The 21,536-nt window shown below is 50.3% G+C and overlaps 1 protein-coding gene across 1 annotated transcript in view; it reads right to left on the bottom strand.

Moving 5' to 3' along the window:
• MMP24 (matrix metallopeptidase 24) overlaps positions 1-21,536 on the bottom strand; it is a 51,530-nt gene that overhangs the window by 3,047 nt on the left and 26,947 nt on the right. Inside the window, exons 4-8 of the mRNA XM_039479314.2 lie at positions 19,569-19,873; positions 9,433-9,594; positions 6,335-6,549; positions 4,134-4,272; positions 2,105-2,371 (exon numbers count right to left, since the gene is read on the bottom strand). Coding sequence (XP_039335248.1) covers positions 2,105-2,371; positions 4,134-4,272; positions 6,335-6,549; positions 9,433-9,594; positions 19,569-19,873 — 1,088 coding nt within the window. The remainder of the gene's footprint in view (positions 1-2,104; positions 2,372-4,133; positions 4,273-6,334; positions 6,550-9,432; positions 9,595-19,568; positions 19,874-21,536) is intronic.

Genomic DNA, 21,536 nt, shown 5'->3' with positions numbered 1-21,536 from the left:
CATGTGAGTCCCATTAGGCCTCGGCCCAGCTCCTGCTTGAGCCAAGAGAGGCAGGGGGCAAGATTTCTCCTTCTGTTGACAGCAAGACACTACCTCTCTGCAATTACGGATTTTTTTGGCTTGGCACATATCACTTCACAATGCAGATGCAGGGTCTTTGTGAGTCTTATGGGGGAGGGGCGGGCAGCCCTGCCAGTCACTCCCTGGGCAGCCACCCCATGGCTCCAGCAACAGCCTGAGCAGCCCAGCCAGTGGGCAAAGCAGCTTGCTCAGGCTGTCCTCATTGGCCGGCTCCCCACCCTGGCTAGGACTTTCATTGGTCTAGGTCCTTGATGTCACCTGTCTCTGAGGCTCCCCAAAAAGGGAGATCTTGTGTTTAAAGCATCGGGTATACAAAACAGCCAACAAATAGTGGCTGTGGCCATTGGCGTTCTTATGAGTGATGCCTCCTCGGAGAGCCCTTCCCAGCTGTCTCTAGTCTCTAACATGGCCCCCTCTAGCTCACTGCTCTCTCCCAGCATTTCTTTCTTTCTTTTTTTTTCAAAGACAAGGTTTCCTTCCATCGCCTAGGCTGGAATACAGTGGTGCAGTCAAAACTCACTGCAGCCTCAAACTGCTGGTCTTAAGCAATCCTCTGGCCTCAGCCTCCCAAGTAGCTGGGACTATAGGCACATGTCACCACACCCAGCTCATTTTTGTATTTTTTTTTTTCGTAGAGATGGAGTCTCACTATGTTACCCAGGCTGGTCTCAAACTCCTGGCCTCAAGTGATCCTCCCACCCTGGCTTTCCAAAGTGCTGGGAGTCTTTCCCTTATAGCATCTGTTGCTACCTAGCTTTATGCCCCTGGACTGGGACCTATGCAGGTCCTGTTCATTGACACGCCCCCAGCTCCCACCACACAAGCTGCTTGTTATTATGGAGTGAATGAATGAATCTTGTTAATCCACATAAACCGAAACCCACAAGATGATGATGATGACTACAATAGCAGCTAAAACATATAGCATGGATTGTGTGCTAGGCATTATTTCTAAGTATGCCATGTAATTTATCTTATTTAATCCTCACAAAACCATTATATAAAGGCAGGTCCCATTATTATCCTCATTTTATAAATGAGAAAACAGAAATTAGAGATTTGCTCAGATTCATAGTGAGTGGTACTATAGTGGTTGTGAACCCAGCCATTCCAGCTCTAGAGGCTGTGCTTTTGACCATATCAATGGAGATCTACTTAACATACAGTCCTGGAGACTCACTCAGCATCTGGCCAGGCTGGCTGCTCCTCCTGAGAAGCTCATAGGTTGGTGGGGAGACAGGCTGTGAGTGACTGATGGCAGTTGTGGGGGCTGGTGGCCAGCATGGCTTCTAGGAGGAGTTCAGGAAACACAAATGTAAAAAGTTTTTCTCTTGATGCAGTGGCTCACACTTGTAATCCCAGGGCTTTGGGAGGCCGAGGTGGGAGGATTGCTTGAGGCCAGGAGTTCAAGACCAGCCTGGCCAACAGAGTGAAACCCTGTCTCTACAAAAATTATAAATTAGCCAGGCACAGTGGCATGTGGCTATAATTCCAACTACTCAGGAGGCTGAGGCAGGAGGATCATTTGAGCCCAGGAGGTTGAGGCTGCAGTGAGCTATGATCGTGCCGCTGCATTCCATCCTGGGCGACAGGGTGAGACCTTATCTCTTAGAATTAAAAAAAAAATTTTTTTTAAGGTTTTCTTTTCATCTTCATGCCCTTAAGCCCTGTGAAAAGGTGCCTTTGAAACATGCATGCCCATCATTGCTTTTCAGATTTGGTGACTCAAGGAGTCCCTGGAGTACACCTGAGGATAACTATTTGAGAGACGCTGTCTGAAGGAGTCATGTCAGCCTATGACATCTCTCTGTTGTGAATCATTCCTGCAGATGAAAAAGAGTGACTTGGCAGCTGGTAAGTGAACTAATGGACCATGTGAACGTGAGGAGATAGGAGACAACTGTCTCCCTTCAGGTGTCTTCTCAAGCCTGGAGGCTCATGGGCACTGAGGATGCCCATGGGCACTGATGAGGACCACATAAAACCAGCTCCCCATTCCCACCCCACCCCGGCCTTTACATACATCCTTCCTTGCTGATGAAGGCCCCTTGGGGGGCCTGTGGGATGCCCTTCCACACGGTGATGGGCTTGGGGTAGCCGGGGTCCGTGGCCCGCCGCTCCTCGCTGTAGCGCCAGTACCGCTCGCCTTTGAAAAAGTAGGTCTTGCCCACGGGTTCCCAGCGCAGAGCTGTGTCGATACCTTCACGGGGCAGACAGCTGCCCAGCTCCCCCAGGCTGTGGGGGTACCCAGGCTCCACTGTCACCTCCTTAAACACCCAATACTTGTCACCTGTGGCCAAGAGAAGCCCAGGATCAGCTTCTCCAGTCACTTAGTGCTGCCTGCCCATCTTCAGGGTGTCAGGTGAAAACAGCCTTAGGCCTGCCTGATCCCCTCAGCCCGTTGGCCCAGTTTGAGTTTGGAAGGGCAGGAAGCCTGAGTCCAGTCACAGATCATGGACTACTTCCCTGTGCTGCCTGGGCTCCGAGTCCCACCCTCTTCTGTTCATGCGACCTGCTCTTCTCTCCTCCCTGGTGATCTCAGCCACTCCCACAACTTCACATGCACTACACCCCTCAAACCTCCACCAGTGACCCCTACTCCGAGGCTCTCCCACTGGACCTGAGCAGCAGACCCAGAATCCTTGACCTCCCTTGTCCTGTGGGCAGCTCCACATTAGGGCTTCCCAGAGTTCCTCATCTGCACCCCAAGAAGGGCTCCCTCCTCATCACCTTCTGCCTGCCAGGTCCCCAACAGGGAGTCCTCACTTCACTGTTGACCCTCTCTTTCTCCTCTCAGTATTCAGCCACTTTTTTTTTTTTTTTTTTTGAGATGAGTTTCGCTCTTGTTGCCCAGGCTGGAGTGCGATGGCATGATCTCTGCTCACCACAACCTCTACCTCCTAGGTTCCAGCAATACTCCTGCCTCAGCCTCCTCAGTAGCTGGGATTACAGGCCTGTGCCATCATGCCCCACTAATTTTTATATTTTTAGTAGAGACGGGGTTTTACCATGTTGGTCAGGCTGGTCTCAAACTCCTGACCTCAGGTGATCCACCCACCTTGGCCTTCCAAAGTACTGGGATTACAGACATGAGCCAGCATACTCAGCTGAATATTTAGCCACTTCTGAGGCCCTCTGACTCTCCTGGCAGCTGTCCCCTGCTCTCCAGCTGCACAGCTCCTCCCTGGTTTGGGCCTCATGAATGGCGCTCTCCAGAACCGCCTCAGAAATGGCCACCCTGCCCCTGCCATGTCTGTCACCTCCTGCCTTCTGGCTCTCTGCTGCTCAGAAAGGTTCCATGGATTTCCAGCCCTGGCCTAATGGATCAAGACCACATTCTGGCCCGGCAATAAGGGCTCTTCAGGATTTGCCCCCAGATGACCTTCCTGGGCCATTTCTCACAGCTCTCCAAAGTGGGGCTTCTGTGGCCATGAGGTGGGCCTTCTAAGCCCTGTGAACATCTGTTCCCTTCCCAACCCTGCTGCTTTATTCAGCCGTTGTCCCTCTGGAATGTTTTTCTTGCTTCTCACTTTCTAAGCCCTGTGAACATCCATACACATCCCAACCCTACTCCTTTATTCAGCTGTTGTCCCTCTGGAATGCTTTCCTTTCTTCTCACTGTCTGTAGCTCACCCATCTTAGGCCTGGCCCAAGTAAAGATAATTGTCATGAAACAACCAAGCACAGTGCTGGGCACAGGGTGGGCACCTTAGCTCCCTCCCACACCCTCCCCTGACCTCCCCAGCTTGAGTGACCTCCTCCCTCTGGGTTCTTACAGAACTGACCAGATGGCCTCCCATGGGGTACTGGGTGGTCTTTACTTGCTTGTCGCACGCTCTACTTCATGTGGGCGGAGCTGGTCACCCCACCAACCTTGGCACATACAGATTCTCAGGCATCACTTTCTGACCTGATTTATCAAAGATCAGTGTCTCTGTTACGGCTAGAAGGGCCCTCTGAGGACATCTGCCTCCCACCCTGCCTCTTCCAGTTTAGATGGGAAAAAGGAGGTCCCAAGACCTTGGGCAGGGAGCTGTCCTGCAGCACATTACCTTTGAAGAAGACAAATCTCCCATCGGCCCTTTCGTAGGCTGCGTCAATGCGGGCAGGCAGGCCCTTCCAGAACTGCTCGATCTGCATGGGGTAGCCCTCCTGCACTCGGTTATTGCGCAGGCGCCAGAACCAGCGATCCTGGGAGGAAGCGGAGATGGGGAGAAAGGTGTGTCGGGCCCTGCCTCTGAACCCAGTGATTTCAGCCTTGGGGTTTAGGCCCCAGCAGCCCAACACCTTCCCTGGGGCCCAGCCTGGCAACCCTCCGCAGAGCCTGTCCATTAGCTGCTTCGGACTTTTAAAGCCTTGGGAGGAAGACAGGATGCCCCTGTCACTCTCTTCATTTCAGCCTCCTGCTGACTGTTGTGGTGGGTGGACCATGAGACAGACAGTAGACAGGCCTGGTGTGGAAGGGAGGTGTGAGGGAGCTGGAAAGGATGAGGTCGGGACCTGGAGTGGCCACATGGGGGCAGCGGAGTGTCACTGACATTAGGTCCTCAGGAGAGCAGGAGGCTGGGGTGGTCACTGATGCTGGGCCCAGTGCTCTTCATGGGGCTGGCTCCATCCAGCAGGGCAAGGATCGTGGGAGCCAAGCCATGGGAATTCCCTTGAGACCTGGGCATGAATTGATATTCCTCCACTTGTGGCTACATGACCTAGGGCCTCATCTGCAAGTGCAGGTTATAACAGAGAATCATGAGAGATTCTAGGCAAAGGGCCCAGAACAGTACGGGGCACACAGTCCATGTTGAGTAAATGGCAGCTAAATAGTCCGAGTCTGGTAAAAATGCCTCTTCTAACTGGCGCCTTGTCCCCACTGCAGCCTCAGGCTGGTAAGCAAGCAATCTAGGCAAGGCCTGTAGCCTCCCAGGACCTCTGTTTTCTTATGTGTAAATGGGGATGATAAAACCCAGACCTGCCTATGAACAGTTCAGTTGGATCAAAGTAGAATGAGTGCAGAAGAAGAAGCATGATTTGTAAAAGATGGTATAAAAGCCAGTAGTTTTAAAAGGTGTTTGACAAAGTACTTTCACATCCAGGTGTGTGACCTTATTTTGACTTTTATGTCTCTGTTAAGTTGATCTGAGATATACGGAGTCTTAAGAAAGGCCTAGATTTGCCTAGAGCCACTCAGTGAGAAGCCGGACTGGGGATGACCCACGTTGCCTGATTCCTGCGAGGTGCTCAGCGTGTGCTGGGACAACTTCATGAGGGGAGTGAGGCAGCCTTCTCCACCAGCTGGCGTGATGGAGACGCCCTGCCCAGATCCCCTTCAGAGAAGGGCTTCTTGCCCTAGTGGCTAGGAGTGTAGCCAGCAGGCAGTTTTCAACTCTTAGCCCCTTTGGGGATGTCCTCTGCTCCAGAGAGCCTCCCTCAATTACTGGATGCCCTTGCTCATCCTGTGATTGAATGAGGGAGGGGTTATAATGTTCCAGATATTTTGGGCCCAGCGTAGGATGACTGGCAGGCCACCGTAGCTCCAGAGCTCCCTGCGGGGTTGGCTGAGGCTTCCATGGGCCTGCCTATGTTGCCACCTCTCCCTCTTCCCTGTCCTGTTTCCTTCTCTTCCTTCCCACAGATGTCAATTCCTAAGGTCCTCCCTAATCGAAATCCTGCATTCTAGACCCCACCTCAGAGTTCGCTCCCCTCAGAACCCAACCTACAACATGTCAAGCAGACAGCCACCCTGTCAGTCCATGGCTGAAGGAAGACAGATGACAAGTTATAGCCTGGCCAGGAGCAGCCTCTCAAGCCTTGGCAGAGTCTGGAGTCAGATTCAGCCACCACTGACCTAGCCCCTACTCCAGGTTGGCCATCTTCACAGCCAGGCGTTCACTGGATCCTCACACACTCTTTGCTAAAGGAATGACTCCCCCAGGTTTCAGATAGAGAAACTGAGGTCCGGAGAAGGGAGGTGACTCACTCAGTCAAGGTCACAGACCAGAAGCCAGCATCCACACTTCCCCCAGCATTAACCCCTAGGGAGGTGAGTGATCACCCATCTTTCCCTCTCCCTCCTGGAAACAAGTTGATTCACTCAGCAGCACCAGGAAGAGACCCCATGCCCTGGCCACTGGGCCAGCTCCCATCCAGGCCCCATTGTAACTGAATCCCAAATCGGGAGCCTTCCCCAGCTCCATGTTGTGGGGGAGGAAGGGGATAGGTCTGGGGCGTCTGAGGGGCGCCAATCCATTGGCCCTACCTTAAACACAAACATCTCGCCGCGGAAGAGGGCCACTGTGTTGAAGTTGCCATCACAGATGTTGGGTTTGGTGCCTGGTGTGGATGGCCGGTCCCCGAGGGGTGGCCGAGGAGGCCTGGGCTGGCGCTCATGCTTCCTCTCCGATGGTGAGTGGATCCTGCGGACGGGGAGTGTGGGGAGTGGCCTTGTGGGCTCCAGAGGCTCAGCTGGGGGTCCTGGAGAGAGGGGCTGCATCTTAGAGGGGGGCAGCCGTTCCCTGCCTCCCACTGCCATTGTCTCAGCTTCACCCAGGCAGCTCTGAGACAAGTCTGACCCAGTCCAGCCTCCTGTTCCCTCTCCCCGGTTTAACTCCCCCAGTCTTTGAGAAAAGGGATGAAAATAGCCATTATATTGAGACTCTCATCTTCCCACCCCCGAATCTGGTATCTTCTCTTTTCTCTCTTCTGTTACAGAGCAATCATGTCCTTCCTTAGGGTCAGTGTCCCATTCCCTCTCTGCCCCCTTCACACACACTGGCCCCACTTCTCACCCCCTTCATTCATTCTCTAACCCACTCTAGTGCAGCTTCTACCCACCACCCACTCCAACCGCTCTGCCAAGATCATCCAATGGAGGCTTGACTCAGACTTTGATGAGCACATGCCTCATCTGGGGATGTTGCTAAAATCAGATGAGGGCTTAGAGGGCCTGGAGTGGGGCCTGAGATTCTGTATCGCTTCACACTCTCAGGTGATGCTGATATTGCTAGTCTGAAGACTACACTTTGAGCAGCAAGATTCATAGAAACACTTTCCCTGAAACACTCTCTTCGTGGTTCTCCTGCCTCATGGGCTGTTCCTTCTCAGCCTCCTCTGCTAGCCACCTGTCTCATCTGCTCTACTGTAAAGGCTGGCATGCCCCTGAGTCCTCTTCTTTTTTCTCTCTACATTTTTGTTCTTAGGTCAGTGTTTCTCCACTTGTGCGCATATTAGGATCACCTGGAGGAGCTTTTCAAACTCTGGATCAGGCGTCCCCAAACTACGGCCCGCGGGCCACATGCGGCCCCCTGAGGCCATTTATCCAGCCCCCTGCCGCACTTCAGGAAGGGGCACCTCTTTCATTGGTGGTCAGTGAGAAGAGCACAGTAGTGGCGGCCCTCCAACGGTCTGAGGGACAGTGAACTGGCCCCCTGTGTAAAAAGTTTGGGGACGCCTGCTCTGGATGTTCAAGAAGCACCAGGCCAACTGTCCAACTATATATATACATAATTTTTTTTTTTTGGAGGAGTCTCACTCTGTCCCCCAGGCTGGACTGCAGTGGCACTATCTCGGCCCACTGCAACCTCCACCTCTTAGGTTCAAGCGATTCTCCCGCCTCAGCCTCCTGAGTAGCTGGGAATACAGGTGCATGCTGCCCTACCTAGCTAATTTTTCTTTTTTTAGTAGAGATGGGGTTTCACCATGTTGACAAGGCTGGTCTCAAACTCCTAACCTCAAGTGATCCACCCACCTTTGCCTCCCAAAGTGCTGGGATGACAGGTGTAAGCCGCCACACCCGGCCTAATTAATTTAAATTTAAATGTCATTACTGTGTATGACTAGTGGTTACTGTACTGGGCACCAAAGATGCCAAATAAATATCCCGGCCTAGTTTTTTTGTTTGTTTGTTTGTTTGAGACAGTCTCACTCACTGACCCAGGCTAGAGTGCAAGGTGTGACCTCAGCTCACTGCAGCCTCCACCTCTGGGTTCAAGCAATTCTCCTGCCTCATCCTCCTGAGTAGCTGGGATTATAGGTACGCACCACCATGCCTAGCTAATTTTTGTATTTTTAGTAGAGACAGGGTTTCGCTATGTTGGCCCGGCTGGGCTTGAACTCCTGACCTCAGGTGATCCACATGCCTTGGCCTCCAGCCTAGATTTTTGAGCTGCAGACTGGTGGACCCTGTTGCTATACAATTAGAAAAGCTGGAAATTCTGGGGTCATCCTTGACCCTCCCTCCTTCCTCTCACCCCACATCTGATCTGTCAGCGGAACCTGTTGTTCTACCTTTGGATTAGCATCTGGGACCTGCAGCCTCCACCTGGTCTCAGCTGCTTTACCTGTGGAGGTGTCCTCCAGGGCTCTAGCTGGGTCATCTCCTCCATAGGGATCCCTCCTCCTGTGCTCTGTAGCCTGAGGCCTATGGGTGCCTGTGCTGTCTTGACAAGCATTTGCTCAAGTAAACTGGTCTCCCTATCTCACCTGATTTGACCAGAGCAAGAACCTCATATACTAGTGTGAACAGAACTGGGAGAGAGGCATGTAAGAGGCCAGCTTCTAATCTTTCATCTTTTTTTCCTTTTTTTTTTTTTTTTTTTTTTGAGATAGGGTCTCACTCTGTTGCCCAGGCTGGGGTGATGGTGAGACCTTGGCTCACTGTAATCTCTGTCTCCTGGGTTCAAGTGATTCTCTTGCCTCAGCCTCCCAGGTAGCTGGGATTACAGGTACTTGCCACCATGCCTGGCTTTTCAACAAATTTTTTAAATTTTGTGATTTTTGGTGGAGATGGGGTTTCAACATGTTGGCCAGGCTGGTCTCGAACTCCTGACCTCAAGTGATCTACCTGCCTCAGCCTCCCAAAGTGCTGGGATTTCAGGCGAGAGCCACCGCACCTGGCCCTTATCTTTTCACTTTAAAGAACAAAGCTCTGGTTATAGTACCCATCACACTGTATCCCTGTTACTCCTGCAGATGTGCTAACCTGCCTGGCTAGAGGTGGACCCCATGGGAGTGCTCAGTCACCATCTGGTGGAGCAGGGATGGAATGAAGCACGAAGGGAGAGGGAAGAGTATGGAAGGGGAGGGGTAAGGAAGAGGGAATGGGTGGCCCTCACCTCACTTCTGTCCCTCTCAGTTATAGCCCAGACCCTCCCCTAGGTTTCCCAAGTGTGCCAGGGAAAGCCTTGCCCTCTGGCCAGGCAAAGCCCTTGGAAGTCTGTAAAGATCTCACACAGTCAGAGAAACAGCAGCAATGTTGATGATAGCAACATCCCCTCCCTCGTCCCCTGCCCCATGACAGGTAGGCAGTCACAGCCCAGCCCTGAGGAAGGAGCAGTCACCCATCTCTCTGCCACACACCATAGATCTTCTGGATGCCCTGGAGATCATCCTGGGGCAGCTTGAAGTTGTGCGTCTCCATGTACTGGTAGAAGGGTGCCATGATGGCGCTCGGGTCGTTGGAGTGCTCCAGTCCCAGCGCATGGCCCAGCTCATGCACAGCCACCAGGAAGAGGTCGTTCCCTGTGGAAAGGAGCATGGGGAGGTGCTCAGGGCACCCGCTTAGATGTGAGTCAGTCAGCCAAGCCATTACCTCAGCAAACACCAACCACAGGCCCTGTGCCAGGCCCCGTGCTGGACACTGGGGACATACAGAGAAATCAGACACAACTCCTGCCTCCCAGGCTTCTCTGCAGCATGGGGACAAGGAGAGAGAGAACAGTGAGGCAGAGGGCTCTGGGGGCATTAGGAATGTCTGGAAGGGTCGGGTGGGGATTCCGAGGAGAGAGGGGTCATTTAAACTTGGGGGAAAATGTTCAGGGAAGGCTTCACAAAGGTGAAGCTGAAGCTGAGTCTTGAAGGATCAGAAGTTAGTCAGAAGAATGGATTCAGGGGGCAGGAGAGGAAGGGTGGGGGTGGCATTCTTGGCAGATAGAATATGATAAACAAGGTCCAGGGACAAGCAGTTTCGTTCCACCTGGCTCTGGAACAAAGCATGAGGGGAGGGCTGGAGAGAGATGAGGTCAGCCAGGCTGGCAAGCAGGGTGCTTAATGCCATACAAAGGAATTTGGATCAGCTTCTTGGCTAGTGGGGAGTTTAAGCCGGAGTGGGGTGGTGATACAATGAAATCACTCTGGCTGCATTTGGAGGTAGGATTAGTGGGAACAAGAGCTGGGGCAGGGGGATCCGTTTGGAAACTGGGGTCCAGGTGAGAGATGAAAAGGTGCTGAGGCTGACCAGTCACGGTGGCTCACGCCTGTGATCCCAGCACTTTGGAAGGCTGAGGCGGGCAGATCACTTGAGGTCAGGAGTTTGAGACCAGCCTGGCCAATATGGTGAAACCCCATCTCTACTAAAAATACAAAAAATTAGCAAAGCATGGTGGCACGTGCCTGTAATCCCAGCTACTTGGAAGGCAGAGGCAGGAGAATCGCTTGATCCCAGGAGGCGTAGGTTGCAGTGAGCTGAGATTGTGCCACTGCACTCCAGTCTGGGCAACAGAATGAGACTCCATCTCAGAAAATAATAATAATTAAAAGGCCCTGAGCGCAGGTGGAGGGAATGGGGACAAAGAGAGCAAGTCCTAGGGTTGGCAGACTGGCAGTCAGCTTCAGGAGACTCCGGGCAGGTGGGGCCTGGGCATGGGCAGCTCTCTGTAGGACCTCAGTTCTGAAGGAAGGGAACTGTTGGCCAAGATTAAGGCAGGGATTTGAGTGTAGGTGAAAACACAATCCAGGTCTGGAAATGGGACACAGGATCCCGAGGGTGGAACTGAGGCAGCTCAATGGCACTGTGGTATGAGCTCAGGCCCCTGAGTGGGACAGATCACCTTCATTCCCCCTGCCAGTCTGTGAATATGGCCAGTAGGCTTCTACCCCTAAGCCTCAATGTCCTCACTTATAAAATGGAGGCATCAGACCTACCTCACCAGGCTATGTGAGGTTGAATAAGATACACGCGAAGTATGTGGCATAGCACAGAAGGGCAGCTGTTGTAATCCTGTATCAGACAGAAGCTGGGTGACTGGAAGAAGCCCATGACCAGAAAGGAAGCACAAGACCAGTGGAGCACCAGGAACCTCTGAAAGCCAACTCCCTTATTGTGCCTAGGACAGGACAAGGAGGCCTGAACTTAGGGGGATTAAGTGACTAGCTTTGGGGAAAAAAATGCAGGGGACAGGGAATTGATAGGCCATTGGACCGACAGTCCTGACTCCCATCTGCCCAGTTTCAGACTCTTGCTTGCCTTGACCTCTGGCATTTGTAGCCCTGTGAGCCCTGCCTCTTATCTCCTGGCCTTAAGGCATGGCTTGGCCCATTCCACCTCTTAAGACCAGGGAGGCTGCTAGGAGCCTAGGAGTTGGTCAGGAGTCCTACTGCCCACTCTGGCCCAAGTGTCACTGGCAAGTTGTTCTACCCCAACCTAGCCTAGCGTCACATGGGGGTGAGGATTATTTGGTCTTCCTGGCTTAGGTCTCCGGAAGAGAGAAGAACCCCATGGAGCAGACCCAGGCCAAGGGCAGTACATGCCTGCCACAATACTGACATCACCTGTGTCTTCTGTGAAGCCGACTTTGAGCAATGGAAAGGAATGGGGATGGGCAAGATCAGTGCAAGGTTGGCCAAAAGCCTGGGGCTGGCCTTCTGCTGGCATGAGAGGGCCAGGCCGCCCCCAGCTCCTTCCTCAGGTCCTGGCCCCTCTGGCAGCAGGGAAGGGTGAGCTCATCTCTGAGCTCCAGCCCAAACAAAGGCAACTGCTAGAGCCAGCGGAAGGCCGCTCTGCTTCCTGGGGTCCAGTCCTGGCTCTGCTCCTGGGCTGTTCTATGACCTGGGACAAGGTGGTCAGGGCTTCTGTCTCCTGAGCAGGCTCTTCCCCAGGGGCTGTCCACAGGGAGCTCAGCTGGGAACCAGGGAACAGGGCTCTGAGCACCGTGGGAGACTCGAAACCTTTGTCCACAGCCTTGTCTCTTGCTCTTTTAACCCCTGTGCTGGGTCTGCAGAGAACAGGAGTAACCGCTTAAAGGAAAGAGGCCTGTGGGTTGGGTCTAGGAACCAAAGGGAAGGGAAGAGCCAGAGAGCCAGCATCCTGCCACACAGAAACCCAAGAGACCCCTTGGGAGGGAGTAGGGCAGGGGCAGGACTTCCTGAGCTTGTGAGGTGAAGGCAGAGGTGTGAGAAGGAGAGGCCTGCTATGAGGACCCCATGCTCCACGGGCAGGAGATGAGGACCCCATGCTCCATGGGCAGGAGGCCATTAGGGTCATTTTTTTTTTTTTTTTTTTTTTTTTTTTTTTTTTTTGTTGAGACAGAGTCTTGCTCTGTCGCCAGGCTGGAGTACAGTGGCATGATCTCAGCTCACTGCAACCTCTGCCTGCTGGGTTCAAGCGATTCCTCTGCCTCAGCCTCCTGAGTAGCTGGGACTATAGGCGTACATCACCATGCCTGGATAATTTTTTATATTTCAGTAGAGACGGGGTTTCACCATGTTGGCCAGGATGGTCTTGATCTCCTGACCTCGTGATCCACCTGCCTTGGCCTCACAAAGTGCTGGAATTACAGGCATGAGCTGCCATGCCCAGCCGGGTTTCACTCTTAAAGTGGGTGCGAAGCAGGGAAGCAGAGTGGTCAGGAGTGCAGTATCTGGGAGCCAGACTGCCTGGTTTTGAATCCCAGCTCTGCCATGTCCTAGCAGTGTGACATTTAAAATTTCTTCCTCTGGAAGCTAGAAGGAACAATGGCACCTTGGTCATAGGGATGGGGGTGAAGATGAATGAGGCAGAGTGTGTAATGCACTCATACTGGCTCTTGGCATAGAAGTATTACCCTTCATTAGCAGCGTCCTGTTGAGCTGTGTGTGAGCACCAGCAACCCTGATAGGGTTGGAAGATCCTGGGCCTCTGAGCAAGTCCCCAGCAGTCTGCTTGGCTACTCAAGTGGGCCTTGTCTTTACTTCATTTCTTTCTCTTAGGATCTCCCTATTTGGTGGTTCTCATCCCATTAACTCCACCAGCCCCACAAAAGGCGATAGTATTTCCCTTTGCCAGTGCTGCCCCTCCACTTGGAATAACCAGATTCCTTCAAAGTTCAGCTCCATTCCTATCTTCCCGGAAGCCTTCCTTGACCTCCCAGCTGGCAGTGAGTGTTCCTGCCGCTGTGCCCTCCCGACAGTTTCTCTGAACTGCCTTTATGGCACTGACCACTTCCTCCCCACATGATCGCCACTAGTGCACACGCTTGCCACCCAGGACTGTGGGTTCCTTGAAGGTAAGCTTGTGTTGAAGAGAAAGGTGACAGCACCTGAGATGGAAGAGTGCCAAAAGCACAATATTTTCCCAAGGGAAACACCTAGACCACCTGCAGCAGAACCACCTGGGGTGACATAAAAATGCAGAGTCCTGGGGTCACACCTGGCTCTGCCACTTTCCAACTGGGTAAATTTCCTATTTTTTTATTTTTTATTTTTATTTTTATTTATTTATTTTTTTTGAGACAGAATCTTGCTCTGTTGCCCAGGCTAGAGTGTAGTGGCTCACTGCAACCTCCACCTCCTGGGTTCAAGCGACTCTCCTGCCTCAACCTCCCAAGAAGCTGAAATTACAGGCATATGTCACCATACCCAACTAATTTTTGTATTTTTCATAGACAGGGTTTCACTATGTTGGCCAGGCTGGTTTTGAACTCCTGGCCTCAAATGATCCATCTGCCTCAGCCTCCCAAAGTGCTGGGATTACAGGTGTGAGCCACCTCACCAGCCTGTATTTTTTTTAAGACAGGGTCTTGCTATTTGCTATGTTGCTCAGGCTAGTCTCAAATGCCTGGGCTCAAGCCATCCTCCTGCCTCATCCTCCCAGGTACTTGGACCACAGGGTGCACCCGGTTCAGAAATTCACTTTCCTCATCTGTAAAGTGGTGATGATAATCCCTGCCAGTTGGCCTTCCATGGCAGGGATGGGGAGAGTCTGTGAGGTCAGTGTGGAGGGCCCCACTCTGTGCAGCAGGTCTGGGTCAGGATGACTCTCTTGTCCTGTCACCTTCCCCTACGCAGGAGCAAGGCAGGGCTGAGCACCCTCCCCAGCAGAGCTTAGTGACTATCTGCTGACTTCACTGCTTGACTCATTTGAAAGAAATGAGGGCAGAAGATGTCTGAAAGTAGCCCCAGGAACCAGCTTAAAGGTGGGATGGGCTAGCTTGCCCCTTCACTCAGACTCCACCTAAGTGGGGAAGCAGAACCACCTCAATGACCCAGTGGTTCTCCAGGGGAGCCTTTTATTTTTATTTATTATTTATTTTTGAGAACAGGGTCTTACTCTGTCCCCCAGGTTGGAGTGCAGTGGCGTGATCTCAGCTCGCTGCAATCTCAGCCTCAGCCCCCAGGTTCAAGCGATTCTCCTGCCTCAGCCTCCCAAGTAGCTGGGATTACAGGTACATGGCTCCACGCCTGGCTAATTTTTGTATTTTTAGTAGAGACAGGGTTTTGCTGTGTTGGCCAGGATGGTCTCAAACTCCTGACTTCAGGTGATCTACCCGCCTCAGCCTCCTGAAGTGCTGGGATTACAGGCGTGAGCCACTGCATCTGGCCCAGGGGAGCCTTTTAAATACATGGAGGAAATGGGGAAGATATTCTGATTCAGGAGGTTTGGGATGGGACATAGGAAATGTTTTTTCTTTTTCTTTTCTTTTTGGTAAGTTTTCCAGGTGAATTGTATTATGGTTGGGTCAGGCTGACACAACCTGAAGCAAATGCTTGACCTCAGCATCGCTAAAAGTGGGACAGTCTGCATCATATGTGTTTGCTGATGCGGTGAATAGGCAGTACCAGCACCACTTATGAAGTATTCTTGCCAAAAAATTGAACTTGAATCTAGTCAGGCCTGTAGATCTAATGAACAACATTTAGGAATTATGGGGAAGAGAAACATATTAAAAGTGAACTTGATTCTTGTCAAGCCAAATGATTATACTCAGGACACATGACCCAGTTTCTTCAACAAATATATGGAGGGAAATGTGTGTGTAGGGTGGGGTGTTTTAAATAAAAAGGGCTTTAAGAGACACATCAGCCATGTCTCATATGTGGATCTTGTTTGGATCCTGATTCAAGCAAACAACTGTAAAAGACATTTCTGAGACTGGGCACAGTGGCTCACGCCTGTAATCCCAACACTTTGGGATGCTGAGGTGGGTGGTCACGAGGTCTGGAGATCAAGACCATCCTGGCCAGCATGGTGAAACCCCATCTCTATTAAAAATACAAAAATTAGCTGGGTGTGGTGGTGTGTGTCTGTAATCCCAGCTACTTGGGAGGCTGAGGTAGGAGAATCCCTTGAACCCAGGAAGCAGAGGTTGCAGTAAGCCAAGATTGTGCTACAGCACTGGGCAACAGAGTGAGACTCTGTCTCAAAAAAAAAAAAAAAAAAAAAAGATATTTCTGAAGTACTTTGGGAAAGTGAACTCAAACTGGGTATTAGATTTTTAAAAATTATTGTTAATTTTGTTGGATTTGATAATGATTGTGTGGTTATGTTAAAAACTAGCCTTGGCTGGGCATGGTGGCTCAAGCCTGTAATCCCAGCACTTTGGGAGGCCGAGGCGGGTGGATCACGAGGTCAAGAGATCGAGACCATCCTGGTCAACATGGTGAAACCCCGTCTCTACTAAAAATACAAAAAATTAGCTGGGCATGGTAGCACGTGCCTGTAATCCCAGCTACTCAGGAGGCTGAAGCAGGAGAATTGCCTGAACCAGGAGGCGGAGGTTGCGGTGAGCCGAGATCGTGCCATTGCACTCCAGCCTGGGTAACAAGAGTGAAACTCCTTCTCAAAAAAAAAAAAAAAAAAAAAAAAAAAAAAAAAATAGCCTTTATCTGTTAGAGGTATATACTAAAGTATTTAAAGGTGAAATGATATTATGCCTGAGATTTTCTTTAAAATACATCAGCCAAAAAACGGTGGATAAAGTAGGAATGCCACAATGTTGATAATTGCTGAGGCAGGTGATGGGTACCTGGGAGATCATAGAATCATTCTTCCTGCTTTTGTGAGTTTGAAATTTTCCATGATGAGAGTTTAGAAAAAAGAAGTAAGCTTGTAAGTTCAAAAAGTTCCCAGGAAACACCACTCCCTTGCTGACTCTATGTGGAAATTAAACGAGATAATATATGGATGCTCGATAAACTTTGGTTCCTTTCCTCTTGCCCAAAACCTGCCTTCACTGCATTCCAGTTCACGAGCCCGGGGTTGATCGCTGTGATCCTGAGCTGTGTCTGGATAGGTTATGCTTGGCTTTCCAGAACAGAGCAGAGCCCTGATTCTTGTCCAAAGAAGACATTAGCCATCTTGGAATTTCTATCAGGATTTGCAGTCTCTCATGAAAGCTGGGATGGGACAGACGGGAGAGGTGCTGGGATCGTGCCCGTCCACAGGTCCCAGGTCCTTCCCACACACACCACCAGCTCTTGGGATTTGGGGCCTGGGTCCAGCAAGTTCTGCAAAAATGAGGAGCAGGTGTGGGAAGTGCACAGCCCCAGTGCTGGGCAGAAGGTGAGGGCAGAGGAGTGGGAGTGTCTTCCCGGTGCCTCCTCTGAACAACTCTTTGAACATTCATTTGTCTCTATCAGGAATATAACTAAAACCTTATCTGCTAACAGTGCCTGGCACGTAACAAGGCCTCAAAACTGTTAGTTCTCTTCTTCTCACATCATATCAGTTAGCGCAGAGAACCATTCATTGACACTGATCCAAAAATAAGAATGAGATAAAGAATAGGTACTCAGAGAGCCAGGAAATACATGCAGGACAACGGGAGAGATACCAGTGCAAAGGAAATGGAGTTTGATAGGAAAGAGGACAAAAATCTGAAGAATGAAGAGGACCAAGAACAATTTAACAGGTTCATGACTTTGCCTAGGCTGAGCTGTGGCTAAACCACCTTTGCCAAAGGTCTAACCGTTGACAGATAACCCCTGATCCATGCAGTGATATGAAGTGTTCTCAAGGGGGTCATCCCCAACTAGACACCAAATGTGGCCTCTGAGGACACAAGCTTTGACAGTGTGCTCTCAGCCTGGAGCAGCTGCTGGGCGGGAAAAAAAGGATCCCTGGTGTTTCCCAAGCATGGAACTTCAGCTTAAGTCAGGAGCTCTGTGGGAAGGGCCTGGGAATCCACATTTATAGGAAGAACCCCCGCTGGTTCTTATGATCAGGCCAGGGAGGAAAACTCTAGGTATTAAGATGGCATTTCTCATGGTGATGGAACACCTGCATCAGAAGCCCCTTGGGAATTTATTAGACCAGTTGCAGATTCCCAGGCCCTATCCTGGACCCAGAGAGTCAGAATGACAAGATTAGGATTCTGGAATCTGCATTCTTTTTTTTTTGAGATGGAGTCTCACTCTGTTGCCCAGGCTGGAGTGCAGTGTGCGATCTCTGCTCACTGCAACCTCTGCCTTCCGGGTTCAAGCAATTCTCCTTCTCAGCCTCCTGAGTAGCTGGGATTGCAGGGGCACACCACCACACCCAGCTAAGTTTTGTATTTTTAGTAGAGACAAGGTTTCACCTTGTTGCCCAGGCTCGTCTCAAGCTCCTGATCTCAGGTGACCTGCCTGCCTTGGCCTCCCAAAGTGCTGGGATTACCGGCATGAGCTACCATGTCTGGCCTGGAACCTGCATTTTAAAAAGTGGTTTCTAGGTGATTCTGATGTCCCCTTCAGTTTGAGAACCATGGAAGCTCAGCATGATGGCTAAGAGCATGGGCTCCAGGGCCGCAGTCCCCAGGTTCAAAGCCTCATTTCACCATTCACCAACTATGGGACCTTAGGTAGGTTACTGGATGTTTCTCTATATCTCAGTTTACCTATCTGTAAAATGAACATAACAATATTTACTTATAATAATTTTACATTTTTATATATTTATACATATATTAATATATAAATGTAATTAAATATTACAATATATTTAATAGATATAATAATTGCCACACATAATGTGTGGCAAGCACTTGGCACGAGCCTTAGAACACCAGCATACCCACTAATTGTCACCTATTATAATCCAAAAGCCAGACTCTTCTGTCCCTCTTTCCTCCAAACTCCTACTGTGTTTTCTTGGTACAGCCTTGGATAGAGTCTGTCTGTGACAGGGTTACTTATGTGCACACCTACCTCCCCTGCTAGACTGACACTGGACTGCCAGAGGACAGAGATCGCCTTTTTTTTTTTAGGAGTCTCACTCTGTCACCCAGGCTGGAGTGCAGTGGCACCATCTCAGCTTACCACAACCTCCACCTCCCAGGTTCAAGTGATTCTCCTGCTTTAGCCTTCCAAGTAGCTGGGATTACAGGCACATGCCGCCACGCCTGACTAAATCGTACCATTTTTTTTGAACGTCAGCTCCCCCTGCTCTTTGTAAGACTTTGTATCATGTTCATTAGAGTTGGAAGGGCTTTAGCAATCACCTAATCCAGCCCCTCACTTTGCAGATGAGGAGACTGAGCGTGTCACAAGAGCCAATAATTGAACCTGGGGTTGATGCCACCTTTCAGCTATGCCATTTGAGCCCCAACTCTTCATCTTAAAAATGGGTATAATGATATACACTTTCCTACTCACTAAGCAGGTGCCTTGTGAGTAATACTGACAAGGAACTCTTTGGCAACCTGCAAGGTATCATTACTATTGCTGCACGGTATTGACTATGCCTCCATAAATATTCATTGAACCATAGTGGTGCAGAGCAAATTATCCAGGGATGCCAGAATAATTGCAGGGGCCACTACTCACCTGTCAGGTTGACAAAGGAGAGAGCCAGTTGTGTTGTTCATAAGATGGCTTTTGGAGCCCTCATCATTCAGGCCAGAGCCTACTACTTTCAGACCAAACGTTCAGCTTTAACGCCTTTTAAACTTTTTTTTTTTTTTTTTTGAGATGGAATTTCACTCTTGTCGCCTGGGCTGGAGTGCAATGGTGTGATCTCGGCTCACTGCAACCTCCGCCTCCTGGGTTCAAGCGATTCTCATGCCTCAGCCTCCTTAGTTGCTGGGATTACAGGCACCTACCACCACACCCAGCTAATTTTTGTGTTTTTAGTAGAGACAGGGTTTCATCGTGTTGGTCAGGCTGGTCTAAACTTCTGACCTCAGGTGATCTGCCCGCCTTGGCCTCCCAAAGTGCTGGGGTTACAGGTGTGAGCCACTGTGCCTGGCCCCTTTTAACTTTTTCCTTCAGCCTCTGGTCCATTATTTTCTCTTCTTACTCATGGCCTAACCTTACTTTCCTCCTGCCAACTGGACTATCTTCTAAGTGATCTGACTCATCTCCATGGCCCTGGCCCTGGTGGATCGAATGTTGAATATTATCATAAATCATAGTTCCCACCCTCTTATGGTCTCAGTTTTTGGACGAGAGGCTCCAGAAAGCAGGAAGCTCATCTAAGGTGTCTTCCAAGTTCTTTCCCAGCAACTGAGCAGCCAAAACTGACCCCTGTCCCCTCATGGCCTTACCGTCATGGTTGGCATTTCCTAGAGTCCACGGCTCATCAGAGTCAAAGTGGGTGTCTCCTCCAATCCCAGGGCCAGGGAAGTAGGCATGGGCCAGGAATCCCCCTTCTCCATCAAATGGGGAGCTGTCGCCATGGAAACCAGAAGCAAAAAATATCATGATGTCTGCCTCCTTCCGGTCGCTTTTGACCTCATGGTATGGCACCTCTTCAAAGGTCAGTGGGGTCACCTTCTGCCACACATCGAAAGCCTGGCGAATAGCTTTCCGCGTGTCTAGCTCACCCACTTTTGGGGTATAGTTGTGAATGCTGGTGAGAGAGGGGAGGGTCATTAGGCAAGATCAGAGAGTCAGAGACTAGCAGAGCTAAAATGGGTAATCTGAGACAATGTGGCTCAGTGATCTGATTTTGAACCCTAGACTTCTGCTGAGCTGCCCCAGGGGTCGAAAAAGAGGCTGAGTAGGCAGAGCTCTGGATCCCCACCCTGCCTCAGTCAGATGGCTTTGCTTTATTCAGTGTTTTCCATTTGATCTCCAGCAAAACTTGTGTTGAGTAAAGGATTCCACTCCAGTTTGTTGAGAAAAGCAAATTAGGGCCAGGTGCAGTGGCTCATGCCTGTAATCCCAGCACTTTGGGAGGCCGAGGCTGACAGATCACTTGAGGTCAGGAGTTGGGGACCAGCCTAGCCAACATGGTGAAACCCTGTCTCTACTAAAAGTACATAAATTAGCCAGGCATGGTGGTATGTGCCTATAATCTCAGCTATTCTGGAAGCTAAAACAAGATAACTGCTTGAACTTGGGAGGTGGAGGTTGCAGTGAGCCAATATTGCACCATTGCACTCCAGCCTAGGTAACAGAGTGATACTCTGTCTCAAAAAACAAAACAAAAAAAAAAAAAAAACAAAAAAAAAAAAGAAAAAAAGAAAAGAAAAAGAAATAAATTGGTAGATAGAATTTTCTGAATTTTAAGTTTTTTTCCATACAAAATATGTTCATTTATAAAAGTTATAAAAATATTCAAATAATGGAGAGGAGTTTAAGTGAAAAATCTCTTTAAAAAATCTTTGGCACTGGCTGGGGATGGTGGCTTATGCCTGTAATCCCCCAACACTTTGGGAGGCTGAGGTGGGCATATCACCTAAGGTCAGGAGTTTGAGACCAGCCAGGCCAACGTGGCGAAACCCCATCTCTACTATAAGTACAAAAATTAGCCAGGTATGGTGGCAGGCACCTGTAATCCTAGCTATTTACGAGGCTGAGGCAGAAGAATCACTTGAACCTGGGTGGTGGAGGTTGCAGTGAGCCAAGATTTTGCCCTCTAGCCTGGGGGACAAGAGTGAGACTCTGTCTCAAAAAACAAACAAACAAACAAAAAAAGTTTGGTACCAACTACCGCTTGTCTACCTAGAAGCTGGCTGGTATCTGATTTAATCCATTACAGATTTGGCTATTTAGGGTTACTGTGTTCATGTTGGGGCATGGATTATTCTACCTACTCCATACATAAGGAAACCAAGGCCCAGAGAGGCTGAGTGATAGAAGTTAAGGTCAACGTTGGGTTAGAACCCAATGCTTCTTTCTCTTGGTCCACTCTCCCCCTTCAAAAGACCCAAGAGTCTATTCCGCTTCTAACCCAGATTCTTAAGTTCCCTTCTCTTGTCAGATTTCTAAAAAAAAAAAAAAAATTCCCTTTCTGTAGGGAGTACTCATCAGCAGGAGAGCCCTTAGTTCAACTCTAAGGATCTCTGTCTTAGATCCTGCCTCTACATCCAAGGGATCCACCTGAGATGACAGGAGAGCCTTGAGAAGTGCTAGCCAGCACCCTCCTGAGCCTTCCCAGTGCCTGGCCCTTGCCCCAGCCCCACTCCAGTGCCCAAGTCTGCTGTGATGGGCTGCATCATCTCTGCTCTTGGGCCACTGGTCTGACCTGGAGATGAATCCTGCTCTGCCCTTGGTTCCCCTAGACAATC

This window comes from Saimiri boliviensis, chromosome 9 (assembly GCF_048565385.1).
Source record: "Saimiri boliviensis isolate mSaiBol1 chromosome 9, mSaiBol1.pri, whole genome shotgun sequence".
In the NCBI taxonomy this organism is placed as follows: Eukaryota; Metazoa; Chordata; class Mammalia; order Primates; family Cebidae; genus Saimiri; species Saimiri boliviensis.
Note: the sequence above shows the minus strand (reverse complement) of the source record. Positions and strands in the feature narration are given on the sequence as shown.